Here is a 16,998-nt window from a genome sequence, read left to right on the forward strand (position 1 = left end):
TATTTTCTCACAAAATACGAACACAGAGTCTTCGTGTTCAGTTCAGTTCAGTTCAGTCGCTCAGTCATGTCCAACTCTTTGCGACCCCATGAACTGCAGCACACCAGGCCTCCCTGTCCATCACCAACTCCCGGAGTCCACCCAAACCCATGTCCATCGAGTCAGTGATGCCATCCAACCATTTCATCTTCTGTCATTTCCTTCTCCTCCTGCCCTCAATCTTTCCCAGCATCAGGGTCTTTTCAAATGAGTCAGCTCTTCACAGCAGGTGGCCAAAGTATTGGAGTTTCAGTTTCAACATCAGTCCTTCCAATGAACACCCAGGACTGATCTCCTTTAGTCTTGGTGTTAGCTTTTATCAATAATGTTCATGAACTAAAGAATCAAAAGAAAAAAAAAAAAAAAACAAGCACAATTCCAGAATAAGATTACAAGTATCTGCTAAATATTTCCCTTACCCCACTAAGCCGCAGAACATCTATATGGGTTTCTCTCCATTCCTGGTTCTGACTCAGCTTTGGCTCAATTTCCCCTTGACACCCCTACCTTCTACTAATTAAGGATTCAAATTCCCAACTTGAGTGCTGTATTAATGACTTCAAATTTTCTGTGCCTGACCTTATCTCCTATACCTACAGAGATGAGTTTGCTAAAAACACAACTGATATCAGTTGACCTTGTATAGTACCTACTGTTAAAAGAGAGGGAATTGACTGGGGAAAAATTTGTAAAAAGGCACCTAAAAATTAAAAACAGTAAATCTATATGACCAAGAGAAGTGGTGTTACCGCTCTGATCTTCCCACTGGAGATGACCGTGCAGACAATGCAGATAACCCAGCATTGCCTGAGGGAAGGGTTATGGCCTCTTCTGAGGCTGCCATTGTCTGCTTCACTGCAGATGCTCATCTGGACCCACCCTAACTGCCTCTCTTTGCTTCTAGACCTGTATACATGGGTCCCAGAAGGCCCCAAAAGGTGAGACCCAAGTGGAGTGACCCATGAACTGTGACCCATGTGTGGGTATACCATACTCTGTCAGTACTAACTGAGTCTCTGATTTTTTCAGGTAGTCCTATGGGGAGCATGTATGGATATTCAGAGTGAGGGGTAATGGTGGAAGGAACATAATATAAGATCAGGCCAAACACTGGTATAGACCAACTTAGCAGAGCTTCTTATTTTAGGCCACAGTTTCAGGGGTTAAAAAGGACTGTAACAGGTTTGATAGGTGAGTTGGCTAAAACATGGAGAAAAAGGTGGCCAACAGTGAGGTATATAGTAATGGTCAATCTGCTTTGTTTGATGTAGGGAAAGAGACTCACAGTCTTAAGGTGGGGTTGGAATATTTAAGTGGATTTGTCACTTAAGATCTATTAATTCACACTGGGACTGTGCAAAAGGCATTCTTTTCACCAGCATAATGAGAAACATATTTGTGAAGGGAGCTCTAGCTCTTGAAGATCTCCATATGTGGTCTTCTCTAAGACTAAATCTTACAAAGGGAACTACAGCCACTAAATTGAAAAAATACAGTGATATTTATTGTATCCAAGGGTGGCAGGTGCCAACTGGCAAAAATCAACCACCAAAGGTACAGTGATCCTAGTTACTGTAATGGACAGCAGCATCAGAACAGTATGATTCATATAGACCTATGGCATTAGCTAGGTAATCATGGTTTCCTTAGAAGTAAAATAGATGCTTATTAAATTCTTACTTGATCTCTGTAAGCAGAAAAGATTTAATTCAAGGGAACAAAAGTCTGACTAAAATTATTAAAATAGATAGTCATGGCTCCTCATTAATTCCCAGAATTGAGCCACTTTACAGCCCCAAGAACCATTCAATGAAGGGGAGTCTGGGTCCTCTAAAGAAGGACTTGCTACAATAGCCAGAATTTTTATTTTTTATATTTATCCCACCCTCCCCGAAGGGACTGAAATATTTTGTGAAGATAAATTCACTGGGGAAAAGGAAATAATCATAATTTTCTGTAACTACTGGACACTTTATTTTTTGGGCTCCAAAATCACTACAGATGGTGACTGCAGCCATGAAATTAAAAGACACTTTCTCCTTGGAAGAAAACCATGACAAACCTAGATAGCATGCTAAAAAGCAAAGACATTACTTTGCCAACAAAGGTCCATCTAGTCAAAGATATGGTTTTTCCAGTAGTCATGTATGGACCTGAGAGTTGGACTGTGAAGAAAGCTGAGCACTGAAGAATTGATGCTTTTGAACTGTGGTGTTGGAGAAGACTCTTGAGAGTCCATTGGACAGCAAGGAGTTTCAACCAGTCCATCCTAAAGGAAATCAGCCCTGAATATTCATTGGAAGGGCTGATGCTGAAGCTGAAACTCCAATACTTTGGCCACCTGATGTGAAGAACTGACTTATTTTTAAAGACCCTGATGCTGGAAAAGATTGAAGGTGGGAGGAGAAGGGGATAGCAGAAGATGAGATGGTTGGATGGCATGACCGACTCAATGGGCATGAGTTTGAGTAAACTCCGGGAGTTGGTGACAGACAGGGAGGCCTGGTGTGCTGCAGTCCATGGGGCCACAAACAGTCAGACACGACTGAGCGACTGAGTTGAACTGAAGCTCTCCATCTCTCTGTCATAGTTTAGCTTGTAGAGCTCTTCATCATCTTTCTCTTCCAAAGAACATAACACTGGTCCTAATACTGATGGAATGATGCTGACTGAACCAAGGGAACAAGAAGCAGCAAATGCTCTGGCTTGTTGGTGAAGGACTTTCCTATCACTGGGTAAGAAATGAACATGGCTAAGTTTCAAGGGTCTTCTGACTCAGTGAAATTTCTACAGGGCCAAGTGGAGCATGCTGAGATGGCTCTTCTCAGATGAATAGTCATTGCTGCATCTGTTGTCTCCTAGAGCAAAGAAAGTAGGATCAGATATAGTGGGCCTTTTTCGACTTGGGAGGCAACATATTCCTTTTTCAAGTGTGTTCCTATGGCCCATTTCCCAAGTGACCCAGAAGCTGCTAGTTTTGAGTGAAGCCTAGGACAACAGAAGGCTCTGCAACAGGTCCAAGCTATTATCTAAGCCTCTCTATCACTTGGTCCATATGCTTCAGTAGATCCAATGGTGTTTGAAGTGTCCATGGCAGATAGGGATGCTGCTGGAAGACTTTGACAGGTCCCCAAAAGGGAATTACAGCTCAAGCCTTTAGGAGTTTTGAAGACTCTTTCATTCTCTTCAAAGTGCTCTTCTTTTTAATACTGAGCTCTTGACTTGCTACTGGACATTAGTAAAAACTGAACACTTGATCATTTCCTACCAAATTACCATAAGACTTATGATACTTTTCATGAAATAGTGTTATATAATTATAATATTAAAATGCTTGTTTTAAAGACACATATGTTTTGAAAATAAAATAGAAACATAATATGTGATGTTTATTTCTGTATTTATCATAATTTTTTTGTTTATTTCTGATATGAAATTATCAACAGTTTATGTTACTACAGGCTAAATATTTGTTTGACATTGTTGATAGATCAAGACTGATAGTAACAATTCTGCTTTGTTTTCTTTTACTGAAAGTTTCTACTTTAAATTCCAATCTTTTTAAAATTTCTTTTTAACATTTTTGCTAATGTGTAAAGTGAAAGTCCCTCAGTTGTGTCCAATTCTTTGGGACCCTATGGACCATACAGTCCATGCAATTCTCCAGGCCAGAATACTGGAGCGGGTATCTGTTCCCTTCTCCAGGGGATCTTCCCAACCCAGGGATCAGTGTCAGGTCTCCCATTTTCAGGTGGATTCTTCACCAGGTAAGCCACAAAGGAAGCCCAAGAATACTGAAGTGGGTAGCCTGTCCCTTTTCCAGTGGATCTTCCCTACCCAGAAATTGAACTGGAGTCTTCTGTATTGCAGGTGGATTTTTTACCAGCTGAGCTCCCTGGGAAGCCCTAATGCATGAAGTGTAATAAACAGTGAATGTTGAAAGCTTATAATTGGATATATTTTGCACATGTGTACACCAGTGAAACCACTGTTTCAACCAAGGTAAAGAACATGTCTATCATATGTAGAAATTTTCTCATGCTCCCTCCCTTCACCATTCCCCACAACTCACAAAATATCATTTAAATGTAATGTCATTGTGTTATATATGAACATAATCTGACTTGTTTGTTTAGGTTTTGTTTATGTGTTTAGTTTTACATTTTTGGTATTTTTTGGTAATTTTTTTTTCCTTAAAAAAGTAAAGATGCATGTACCATTGTGTTGAGAACTGTAGACAAAAAAATTAGGTCGTGAATTTTTATAGTCACCCCCAGTATCTAACAGTGTGTGTGCCTTACTCCTTTGTAGTAATACTGAAGGTCATTCAAATTTTGATCTACAATACTCGGCAGAGAGACTTTTATTTTCAGTTCAGTTCAGTTCAGTCTCTCAGAGGTGTCCGATTCTTTGTGACCCCATGAATCACAGCACACCAGACCTACCGGTCCATCACCAACTCCCAGAGTTTACTCAAACTCATGCCCATCGAGTTGGTGATGCCATCCAGCCATCTCATCCTCTGTCATCCCCTCCTCCTCCTGCCCTCAATCCCTCCCAGAATCAGGGTCTTTTCCAACGAGTCAACTCTTCGCATGAGGTGGCCAAAGTATTGGAGTTTCAGCTTCAGCATCAGTCCTTCCAAAGAACATCCAGGACTGATCTCCTTTAGGATGGACTGGTTGGATCTCCTTGCAGTCCAAGGGACTCTCAAGAGTCTTCTCCAACACCACAGTTCAAAATCATCTATTCTTCGGCACTCAGCTTTCTTCACAGTCCAACTCTCACATCCATACATGACCACTGGAAAAACCATAGCCTTGACTAGACGAACCTTTGTTGGCAAAGTAATGTCTCTGTTTTTTAATATTTTATTTTAGACCAAAGATATTAACTTTGTGAAGTACATTTTCAGACATGAAAGTACTTAGAAAATTTAACATATATGAGTCTTCCAAAACAATAATTAAAATGCATATTTTAGTATAGAAAGAGATTGAGAAAATTTTAACATCAATGAATAATATACACTTTAAGGAACATGTAAACAATGTTGTGTAATTGATTAAAAAACCCTTAAAGTAGCAGATTGCAATTCTGTTGGGATTGATTCCATCTTTATGTCATTTACACACAAGCTGTAGCTTCTTTCTATGTGCTCTTTAATTGTTCAGGAGTCTAGACTGAGCTTTTTAACACAGTGATGGAAAGATTTCCACTGTTAGAGAGGACAAATTCTAATGTCAAAGTGCTCCTCATATTTACCAAAGTTTCTTGCCAAAGGTAATCACATAGCTAAACAAAGGGTCAGTCTAGGAAGAAATGACAAAAAAACATGGATATAAGAATAAATGATTTATTAAGGGCCCTTACCATATAGACGTAATGTGTTTTATTAATGACTCCATATTTTTCTATTATATTTATGCACAGTACTTATTAAAACCTTTCTCAATATGAGCATTCATTTTCCTTTTTTTTCCTGCTTAGAAAATAGTGCTGCAATAACCATTACACTGTACATTATTGTTTTTACAAGTACTTCTCATACTTATACCCTTACATATTCAGGCTTTTTTTTTTCCTATGAGGAAATCACTTAGTAATGATTCTGTAGCATCTCAGGGTGTTTTATTTATTTAATAGAGTATATAAAAGTAGAGTATAGAAGGGCATAAAAAAAAGGAAAATGGCATAATTTCAATTATAGCACATCCTGAATATCACACCTTCTTGTTTATTTAGACCTTTCTACTTACTAGTTTACAGTAAGGGGAAAACTGATCTTTAAGAGTAAAACATTGCTAAGTAAATGAACACAATTGCCATAAACTTGAGGACATAACTCTCTACTAAAAGGAAATTACAGCATGAGCTGCATTTAAAAATTTAAGACAATACAGAGCAGTAAATTTCAATTAAGTCTGTGAGCAAATTACACACATAAATGCAGCATAATTTCTGTATTATTTAAATGTCTCATAATCCTGATAATTAGGGAAGAAATTTTCCCATTGCCTTTCTGACGTCTTTGTTCCGCAGACTATATATGATAGGATTGAACATTGGAGTCAAAGTGGTGTAGAAAAGCGATATCAGTTTGTCTAGTCCTTCATGCTCATTTGATTTAGGCTTTAAGTAGGTGACAGTGGCTGATCCATAGAATAAAAGTACAACGGTGATGTGGGAAGAGCAAGTGGAGAAAGCTTTGGTCCGCCCTGTGTTTGCTGGCAACTTCAGGATGGTGGAGATAATTCTGATATAGAATCCAAGTATCAGCAAAAAGGGAACAGTGACGAACAATATACCAAATATATAGACCACCATCTCATTCACAAAGATGTCTCCACAAGCCAGTTTTAACAATGGCGGAATGTCACAGAAGAAATGATTGATTGTGTTGGAGCCACAGAAAGGCAGAGAGAAAATCTGGCATGTTTGGCCTATCTGGACTGGAGCACCACTGATCCAGGAGGCAACCACCAGCCCGACACAGACCTTGGGGCGCATGACCAGGGGATAGTGCAGAGGGTCACAGATGGCCACACAGCGGTCATAGGCCATCACGGCCAGGAGGAAGCAATCAGTGGTTCCAAGGATAAGGAAGAAGCACATTTGTGTAGCACAAGTGAAAAAAGAAATGGTTCCTCTCTGGGTCCAAAGGTCCATGAGCATCCTGGGAAGAGTGACCGATACATAACAGATTTCTAGGAAGGAAAAATTGCCGAGGAAAAAATACATGGGCGTCTGAAGAGTGGCATCTACTCTGGTTATTAGAATTATGACGCCATTCCCCAACAGGATAATCACATAGATGACTAAGAATATCCCAAAAAGAAACCATTGAAATTGGGGGATATCAATGAAACCCAAGAGGACAAATTCCATCATGATAGTGAGATTTGTTTCTGTAATTTTCAAATGATCTTCTCTCTCTAAATTTACATTTCTTGACTGCATTTTCTTTTTGCACAATTGGACTAAGACATGGGCTTTAGTCTTAATCAGTTCACAGATACTTTCTGACACACTTGTGTTCTGTGATTTGGGGAGATTTGATTTGAAATCAGGAGCTATAAACTCATCTGCAGAAAGAAATCTTAAATGATTTATAATGTTACATCTACATTCTAATAAAATCCATATGTCTCATCATTTTAATTTAAATTATGGCTAAATGGAGAATGGAGAAAGCAGATAAACTACTACTTATAGTCAAACCGTCAACTAACTATTAATTGTCTGACTTCCATGATTTTTATTCCCCAATCAATCTCATCTATATCTGGTCTAAAACGTCTAACACAATATTCTATTGGCTATTTATGTATCCTTTTTACCCTAAACATTATGTCTAACAACTCATTCTATAAAGATATGGCATAAGGCTCTGCCCTAATTTACTGCTTCATAAATGAGTCTGAATTAACTTAAAAGTAGAAATCATTATTAGAAATGGTTATTTTCTAAGGAGTGAGAAAGTTAAAACTCTTAAGAATGTAAGAGACAAAGCTTTTATATTCAAGTTCATAACGTTATAAGGATTAGAATTCCAAATTACTGAACTAAAATACATCTCATTGCTTAGAAACACAACTTTTTGACATTTAACTGTTTTTAATCCTAGTAATTTTGCTGGAGAAGGAAATAGCAACCCACTCCACTATTCTTGCCTGGAGAATCTCAGGGACGGAGGAGCCTGGTGGGCTGCCTTGTATGGGGTCGCTCGGAGTCGGACACGACTGAAGTAACTTAGCAACAGCAGCAGTAATTTTGGATATTTAAATACTTTTTTGCCTAAATTAAATGTTAATAGGGAAAAGAAATATCAATATATATAAAAGTTTCACAAATGTAGTCAGATATTGTGTCCAATTCCTTCCCTATTTGTGATCTGATTTGATTAACATAAACAATAATAAAAATCAACCAAAAAGGTTAAGTTAAATATTCTTTTTTTAGGAAATTATAATCTGGATGTGAAAAATGCTTCATATATTCCTCTATCGAGGGAAGTGCTCAGATGTTCAGATGTGTCCAACTCTTTGCGACCCTGTAGCCTGCCGGGCTCCTCTGTTGATGGGATTCTCCAGGCAAGAATACTGGAGTGGGTTGCTATATCCTCATCCAAAGGATCTTCCTGACCCAGGGATCGAACCCATGTCTCTTATGTCTCCTGCACTGGCAGGCAGATTCTTTACCACTGGTGCCACTCAGGAAGCTCTATAGAAGGAAACTCACTAATAAAAGGTGATTCTTTCTCATTAAAATTATTTTAGTTGTAATGGCAACATTTACTTTATTGACAGTTTAGCAAAATATGTTTGATTAATTTGAATGCAATATAGCATTCTTTGATTACAGTTTTCTTAATAGATTATTTATAGAAATGAATAATATTAATGTTAGTATTATGTTAACAATAGACACATTAGAAACATATATTTCAAATGCTTCAAGCACATTATTTAACTTTTTAATGCAGGAAGTAAGAAATCTAACTTAAATAAGGCTATCTTAAAGAATAAATAGGTGTTCAACCCATATATACTCATGATTTTAGTTGTTTGACATGTGTGTTAGTCGTTCAGTCATGTTGGACTCTTTGTGACCCAATGGAGAGTAGCCTACCTACTCTGAAATTTTCCAGGGAAGAATGCTGGAATGGGTAGTCATTCCCTTTTCCAGGGGATCTTCTCAATCCAGGGATCTAATCTGGGTCTCCTGCATTGCAGACAGATTCTTTACTATCTGAGCCACAAGAGAAAGCCCATATTTGTTTGATATTATTTATTAAATCTTGATCTTGAAATTTAGAAACTATGTTGAATTAAAATAGAATATTAGTACAGAATAGTTTATATTTACCTTTTTCAAATTTTTCTGGTTACTTTATTCCTGTTGATGAATTTTTAAACATATTTTAAAATGTTGCATTGTTTAAGCTCTATAAGATTTTTAAACAAGAACTTAACTTGCTTTTATAAAGCAAGGCTTTTTATAGAGGAAATCCTCACTTCTTCCTCAAGGGAATATTTCTTTTCCCTCTATACGTCTAAATTGCTAGTTAAATGCAAACTGCTAGTTAAATGCTCCTGTTGGCAATTAAGTTGGTGTGTTTTGCAAACAATTCTTCCATGATAGACCAGACTTTCCTTCAGGTCTTCCACAGAATATGATTTCATGCCTTCTCCATTTCCTAAATGCAGTCAGTGGGCAAAGATGTCCTAGAAGAAGAAACACTTTGAATGGTCCAACAGTACCTGCAGGAAAATGTTCAAATTCTTTATCAACTGGTTTCTTACCTGTGTTATTTTATTCTCTATAATTCCTCTGAATAGTCTTTTTTCAAAAACCAAGCATCATTATCATCTGAACATGCTCTACTTATTCTCTCACTCTTAAGTGAAACTAAGATTATTTTATTCAAAGTATGATTATCTCTCAAGCACCCTGGGAATCCCTGAATAGACACATACAGCTCATTAATGACATCTATAAACAAAGATTAAGAACAACTATATCATTTGAAGTTTTTTTTTTTTTTTTAATGTGGATCATTTTTAAAGTCTTTATTAAATGTGTTTCAATATTGCTTCTGTTTCATGTTTTTTGGTTTTATGACTAGGAATTGAACCCGTGTCCCCTGCACTTGAAGGTGAAGTCTTAACCACTGGACTGCCAGGGAAGTCCCAAGAACAACCATTACTTATAACATTTTCTAAATTAAAAACTCCTCTTTCTTATTGAAACATTTAGTAGTTTACATTTCTCTTTTTCAACCCACATGCATGTATTTTGTGGAGAGAAGCACTTTAAGCATGAATCTAATATTTACAGACTAAGTCTTGCTAATTCTCCTGTAATGGAGTCATTTTCCAGGCCCGAGTTCCTGCTCATCTACTCTGTATTAGGAGACTCTTTCTTCAAATTTTGAGTCTCAGCATTTTTCCTTAGTTTGGAGGTTTTACTCCCTTGCAATTATTTTACCACACTTCTATTAGGGGAAGTTGGGTAATTTCAAATAGTCCCTAACACTGGCCTCTACCGGCTGTATCCCACTTTCACTGCCAAAAATGTAGGATTAGACTCTAAAGGAATGTAAAAGTTGGACACGACTGAGCGACTTCACTTTCACTTTTCACTTTCGTGCATGGGAGAAGGAAATGGCAACCCACTCCAGTGTTCTTGCCTGGAGGATCCCAGGGACGGGGGGAGCCTGGTGGGCTGCCGTCTATGGGGTTGCACAGAGTTGGACACGACTAAGGCGACTTAGCAGCAGCAGCAAAAGAATAGAGACTGTGTTTTCTGACTCTAAATCATGTGCCCCTACCATCCCCACAGGTTTTAGGGCAGGCACTTACCATGCAGCATGTGCCAGCAGGAACCTCACGACTGTGTTACACACAGAATTTGGACCAGGAGCCCTGGGACTCAAGCTACGTTATTCCTGGGAAAGGATCCCTAAACGCCCGGTGTGCACAGTGAGAACTGATGGTCATGGCTAGGCTCTGACACAAGCTCCCTGTAGCCAGAAGAGAGAAGATGCGTCTTCTATCCCGCCCCCCTCGCCCCGCGTACACACACACAACACTCACCGCTGGGAGGAATTCTTACAAAAATCTCCTTGCTGAAGCTGGAAAATTTCTTACTACCAACAAAAGCTGTATTTGTTTATGGAACTTTATGGATGAAGCAGGGAAATGAGATAAACTACATATAATACACGCAAATGTCTGATATACTGTTCCCATCTTACTGCTGCTTAAAAAATGCTTTCCTATTTCAAAAGTGTTCTTTGAGAGCTGTCTTTGCTTCTGATTTTGACAGATTTGCTTTATACTCAGAACATACTCTCTGGTAGCTCAGACGGTAAAGCGTCTGCCTGCAATGCCGGAGACCCGGGTTTGATCCCTGGGTCGGGAAGATCCCCTGGAGAAGGAAATGTCAACCCACTCTAGTACTCTTGCCTGGAAAATTCCATGGACAGAGGAGCCTTGTAGGCTACAGTCCATGGGGTCACAGAGTTGGACGCGACTGAACGACTTCGCTTCAGAACATACTCTAAGTGGCGCTGGTGCTAAAGATTCCACCTGCCAATGCAGGAGATGTAAGAGACACAGGGTTCAATCCCTGGGTTGGGAAGATCCCCTGGAGGAGGGCATGGAAACCCACTCCAGCTTTCTTGCCTGGGAAATCTCTGATGTAGGAGCCTGGCCAGCTATAATCCATAGGGTTGCAAAGAATCCGATGCTACTGAAACAATTCAGCCCCTCTACACACACACCCATGCTGAACATACTTGCATGATGACCTCTTTAATATCTAACAAATATACATTTTTCTTATACCTTGCTTCCCTGGTGATTCAGATGGTAAAACATCTGCCTACAATGTGGGGGAATTGGGTTCGATCCCTGCGTCTGGAAGATCCCCTGGAGGAGGAAATGGCAACCCACTCCAGTACTCTTGCCTGGAAAATTCCATGTACTGAGGAGGCTGGTGGGCTACATTCCTGTCATTGCTGAGAACTAAAATCTGCATTCTTTATTAATATGCATTTTTGTTGCTGATTCACATACATGGCATTCTCATTGCTTCTGTTGGGGGAAACACATTGACTGAAACTCCCCACTCTGGCTAGAAATCTTAGTACATATTTGCATGAATTATTTTACCACAGGAAGTCCTGGTAAGGAACTAACAAGACACCATCAACAATCTGGGAAAAGTCACATTTTCCACAGTCTGGGAAAAGTCAAATGGAGACTCCATGTGTTCTACCACGTTCCAGAAGCCTTCTCGTTGACATCCACCTTGGCTGAGCAATGCGTGCACCACCAGGAAGGATCCTGAGTCAGAATGACCAGCCAAGGACAACCTGGAAATCAATTCCATTAACATAAAACCCTAGATTGTGAGTCACGAGGCAGAGCAGTCCTCCTGGGTTCCCTCACCATCCTGGCCTCTGCCTGGGCATTCCTTCCCAATAAAGTCTCTTACTTTGTCAGCAAGTGTGTCTCCTTGGACAATTCATTTCTGAGTGTTAGACGTGAGTCCCCTTTTGAGCTCTGGAAGGGGTTCCCCTTCCGCAAATCTCCTGCTCCTTCCTCCTGACTTGACCACAGAAACACAAGGCCATAAAGTCAGCAAAGCAAGAATTATCAAAGGAGCATTTGGACCAGGACCAGGGGACCAAAATAAATGGCTGAAGAAAATGTCATGGAAACAACTGGCCTCAAGAAAACAATCAGCCGTATGTGACAATTATTGTTCAGTCACAGTCGTGTCTGACTCTTCGTGACCCCATGGACTGCAGCACAGCAGGCGTCCCCGTCCTTCACTGTTGCCCTGAGTTTACTCAGACTCATGACAACTGATGATGCCATCCAACCATCTCATCCTCTGTCACCCCTCCTCTTCCTGCCCTCAATCTTTCCCAGCACCAAGGTCTTTTACAATGAGTCGGCGCTTCACATCAGGCTGAGTATTGGAGCTTCAGCTTCAGCATCAGTCATTCCACTGATTATTCAGGGTCAGCTGCTCTCTGAATAAAGTCATTTTCCTTGCCTCAACACCTGCCTCTCAGATTCATTCATTGGCCTGTCGTGTGGAGAGCAGAGCGAACTTGGGCTCGGTAACAAGAGGACATCTCCTAGAATTCTGCTACTCCCTATTTTGGCTGCAAACCCACAAATGACGCCAGAAGCCAAGGAAGTCACCAGTGGGAAATATCAAAGCAATCTGCCCCTGAATGACTGTTTACAGTGAAGCTTCCCCCTGAATTAGGATGGGTATGTGTTTGTCACTCAGCAGCATCCAATTCTTTGCAAATATTCTGCTTTAGAGCACTCAGATCTAAGAAATGCAGGAGTTTCCTATCTTTACCAGAGTTGAACCAAGTTAGCACAGATGCACTACTTTTTTTCTGCTCTCCCTCTGCATAAATTATCTAAGAACATTCTTCACACTCATCTCCCACATTCCACATAGCCATTGCACTAACATGTGAATGCACTCACCTGGCCACAGGTGATTGAGTTCATAGTGCCTGTTATACAAAGATGGTTCAACCAAACTATTTATTGCAGCTGTTCAAATAAGAACCAAGAGAAAGTATTTATCTCTCTTTGTCTGTAGTTGTGTTTTTTTTTAGACTGGGAATTGTTTTCCATATCTTCCTCAGTATTGACTGGAGAAAATTTAAAGTCAGACATCAGGGAGATAGAGGACAATCAAACAGATGTATAAAAAGTATGTATGCATTTTTCATTTTTGTTTTCCTTTACCCATGAGTTAACGACTGACACACACAAAGCAACCATGACTAATAAATAATATTTTTTCATCTTATTTGTTTTATAACAAAGGGAAGCATGATAATACAATTTCGGGAGATTTAACACTTTGAGCCCAATTCACAAATTTAGAGTATTTGACATAGCAATGTGTCTACAGAAGGGCTAGTATCACAAAGTTTAAAGAGAACGCTAATATAAGTACACATCAATTTCCAAACCAAGGCAGTAAATTATATCTCAGTTTAGCAAAAAATGACCACATTTCTGTTTTCTGGTGTTGCACTATCCATTTGACATACATCCCATATAGTTTCAATAAAGCTATTTGTTTTAAAATTATTTCTATAAGGTTACAGATTGGCAATAAAGCTATCTAATTGCAATAAGTTATATATTTGCAACCTATTCCAGTATTCTTGCCTGAAGAATCCCTCAGATAGAGGAGCCTGGCGGGCTACAGAGTGTGGGGTGTCAAAGAATTGGATGCAACTAAGCAACTAACATTATCACTACTACTACGTATTTGCAGTAAAGTTATGTGCACATTAACCATTGACAGCTTACATATTTTCACATAAAATCAGCTAGTTTATATTGGAGTTTTTATTCTTCTACACTTAGCCATTTGCATTTTACCTTCTTGACATTATACTGTTTATTTTCCTTTGAAATGTGATTAGCTGAGTATGTGTGCATGTGTCTTTGTGTTTCTGTAGTAATAGCATCTGGAACAGAGTAAGTGAGAGAAGGCTAGGGAACGTGTGAGAAGAAAACAAAGAATAGAAGAAAAACTACCATAAATTTGTGCATTCAACTCAGACAGCAGTTTTGTAAACAGCACTCTTTTACACCAATTCATATTTTTTTCTTTACCAGATATGTGTGTTTTTCCAGGGATAAAGGAAATTATAGTTGGCATGTTTACTGTTGCTATTAAAAGGATATTCCTGAATTTAGACTTAAGCAACTCTGCAGGAAATAATTCCATAAATAAAACTGGAATCAATTTAAAGTTTAAAAAGTTTGATATATGTTGTATATAACACTCATTACAAACTATAAATTGTGAAAAAATATGCATCAGGAAAAAATAAATTGACCACTGCAAATACTCTACATGGCTAGTTTCATGTGATATTGTCACTTCTGACTCTAAACACTGAATTGCTTATTTCCATAACCCAAATTTCTTTATAAGTTATCCCTATTTCTGAGAACCCAAAGGAAATATTGAATGATTAGATGACACTTCCATAGTTTCATATATAACTTCAGTAACTTTGCTTATATATAATTGGATACATGTATGTGAATATGAATGGACTTAATTAATTAGAAAATACTCTAATGAGAAACTAACTAACATCAAGCTTTTCAAATTTCAATGTACTCTATTTAATGCAGAAAATTTACGAAACAATCACAGCAATGAAGGGACCCTTTTCCTAGTAATCACATTCCATAAAGCCTTCTTTACTTCCTTATTCCGGAGGCTGTAGATCAGAGGATTCAACATGGGGATCACCACTGTGTAGAACACAGAAGCTACTTTATCCTGAGTCAGGGAGTAGCTGGAAGTAGGTCTCAGATAAGTGTAGATGGAGGTGGAATAGAACAGGATGATGGCTGTCAGGTGAGACGCACACGTGGAGAACGCCTTGCGCCTCCCCGCCCCTGCATGCACACGGAAGATGGAGAAGAGAATGTAGGAGTAGGAGGTGAGAATCACCAGCAGAGCCCCAACCATATTCACACCAGCGAATGTGGAAAAGATGCTTTCTTGCAGGTGTGTGTCAGAACAGGAGAGCTTAAAAAGTGGAGGAGTGTCACAGAAGAAGTGATGGATGGCGTTGGAACTGCAGAATGGCAAGCTGCTCACATAACCTGTGTGAACCATGGAGTTCACCAGGCCTGCTGTAAAAGCCCCTGCGGCCATTTTCAGGCAGACCGTCCTGGACATGATCAAGGAGTAAAGAAGAGGGTTGCATATGGCCACATAGCGGTCATAGGCCATTAACCCGAAAAGGATGCATTCAGTTGTGGCCAAGGCTATAAAGAAGTACATCTGCAGGAAGCAACCAGCAAAGGAGATGGTTTTCTCCTCTGATAATAAATCTACCAGCATCTTTGGGGTGATGGTGGATGAATAGCAAACATCCACAAAGGACAAGTTAGCCAGGAAGAAGTACATGGGTGTGTGAAGTCGGGAATCAGCTCTGATTAAGAGGATCATCCCAACATTCCCCACAACTGTCACTGTGTAAATCACATAAAAAAAGAAAAAGAGGACAACCTGCTGCTCCCGTGTGTCTGCTAATCCCAAGAGGATGAACTCAGTCAGCAGAGTATAATTTTTTCTGGCCATTTGTCACAGGTATAGTATGCTTAAATTTACATTAGGCCCAAAGTTTACAGGAAATAGTACAAATACGAATGAGTTTCAGTGGTTAGCATGTAGAAAACCTAACTGCTAGGGTCATAGAGCATAGTAAATACTAAAACTAACATAATAGTTAAGTTAGTAGAAAAAATGAATGCCCGTTGGAATTTATTAAGCAGTTGTATCACATTCGGGTTGAGGGATTAAAAAATGACTGGTCAAGGTCCACATATTTCATTTCAGATTAATTTTTTTTTTGGCAAATCCAGTATCTATGTTGTATTCTTTCTCTTCTAGCCCACATACAAAATATAGAATATAGACATGTCCTTGCTGAAGTCTCTCCCATATCATCTGAACAGACACTTAACTTTAACTCAAATACATTTTTTTTCTTCTCCTCAAGATCAGTCTGTATGTTCTTCAACCCATTGATTCATGCATCACCACCTGGAAATTGCTTTTGTGTTCTCCAAGCAGCAGAAGTAGCCCATTTCAAATAACCAAAATTTTGGCATGCATTATATTGTTAAGAGGAGGAGGGCAAGGCAACCCGCTCCAGTATGCTTGCCTGGAGGATTCCATGGACAGAGGAGCCTGGTGGGCTACAGTCCATGGGGTCGCAAAGAGTCAGACACGACTGGGTGACTAATCACAGCACAGCATATTGTTGAGAATGATTTTGTAGTAAAGCAACAACCATTCTCATCACAAACCACACTGTCAAATGAATGACATATCGTAACAGACACTGTGTCTGTCCATGGCAGTGAATGACAGTACCAAGTTCTTACTGCATTCTTCCCAGTACTTACTTACTTCGTCAAGTATTTTCTTTTTTGTCAAAATCTCTGATAAATCAGTTCAGGCACAAAAATAAAAAGACAGTTTTCATGTTTTAAATGAAATGAAAATCGGTGAAAATTTGAATTAGCTCTTTGTAAAAATTTGAGACAACTTCTAAGTATATACACATTGCTGCCTCTTTATTTTGTTCTCCTTAAAAAAGGTTGGGTACACCTGAGGACTGGCTTATAGATTTTGATTGTGAAATCAACCCTCTAAACGCAGAAACTGCAGTCTCAAAAGTAATTAAAATGTGATCACGCCCAGGGAGATGGAATCAAACACTAGTGCGATCTTCATCATAACACGGTTCCTGATCTCTGTCTTTTTTAAGTTTTTGCTTTATTTAAAAAATGGTTATTTAACTGCCTCTTTCTTTGTAGTGTTAGCAGCTTAGTCCAAATGGGTATATAACCTACAACCATACTACTG

General features: G+C 39.1%; 3 protein-coding genes across 3 annotated transcripts in view; all 3 read right to left on the reverse strand.

The window, feature by feature from the left end:
- Positions 1–16,998, reverse strand: part of LOC122450481 (fatty acid desaturase 2-like protein FADS2B) — a 914,319-nt gene that overhangs the window by 100,039 nt on the left and 797,282 nt on the right. The gene's annotated exons all lie outside the window — the stretch shown is intronic.
- On the reverse strand, positions 6,034–6,999 carry LOC122450486 (olfactory receptor 10AG1-like). The gene has a single exon (XM_043482862.1). The coding sequence runs from the start codon at positions 6,997–6,999 to the stop codon at positions 6,034–6,036; it is 966 nt and encodes a 321-aa protein (XP_043338797.1).
- On the reverse strand, positions 14,761–15,705 carry LOC122450506 (olfactory receptor 5F1-like). Its single transcript, XM_043482885.1, has one exon. It carries the CDS (start codon positions 15,703–15,705, stop codon positions 14,761–14,763), a length of 945 nt encoding a protein of 314 aa, XP_043338820.1.

Source organism: Cervus canadensis, chromosome 11 (genome assembly GCF_019320065.1).
Source record: "Cervus canadensis isolate Bull #8, Minnesota chromosome 11, ASM1932006v1, whole genome shotgun sequence".
NCBI classification, from domain to species: Eukaryota; Metazoa; Chordata; class Mammalia; order Artiodactyla; family Cervidae; genus Cervus; species Cervus canadensis.

What these genes read in the sequence shown, in the direction of transcription:
- LOC122450486 (XM_043482862.1), bottom strand. Translation starts at nt 6,999, where the DNA reads ATGCAGTCAAGAAATGTAAATTTAGAGAGAGAAGATCATTTGAAAATT.
- LOC122450506 (XM_043482885.1), bottom strand. Translation starts at nt 15,705, where the DNA reads ATGGCCAGAAAAAATTATACTCTGCTGACTGAGTTCATCCTCTTGGGA.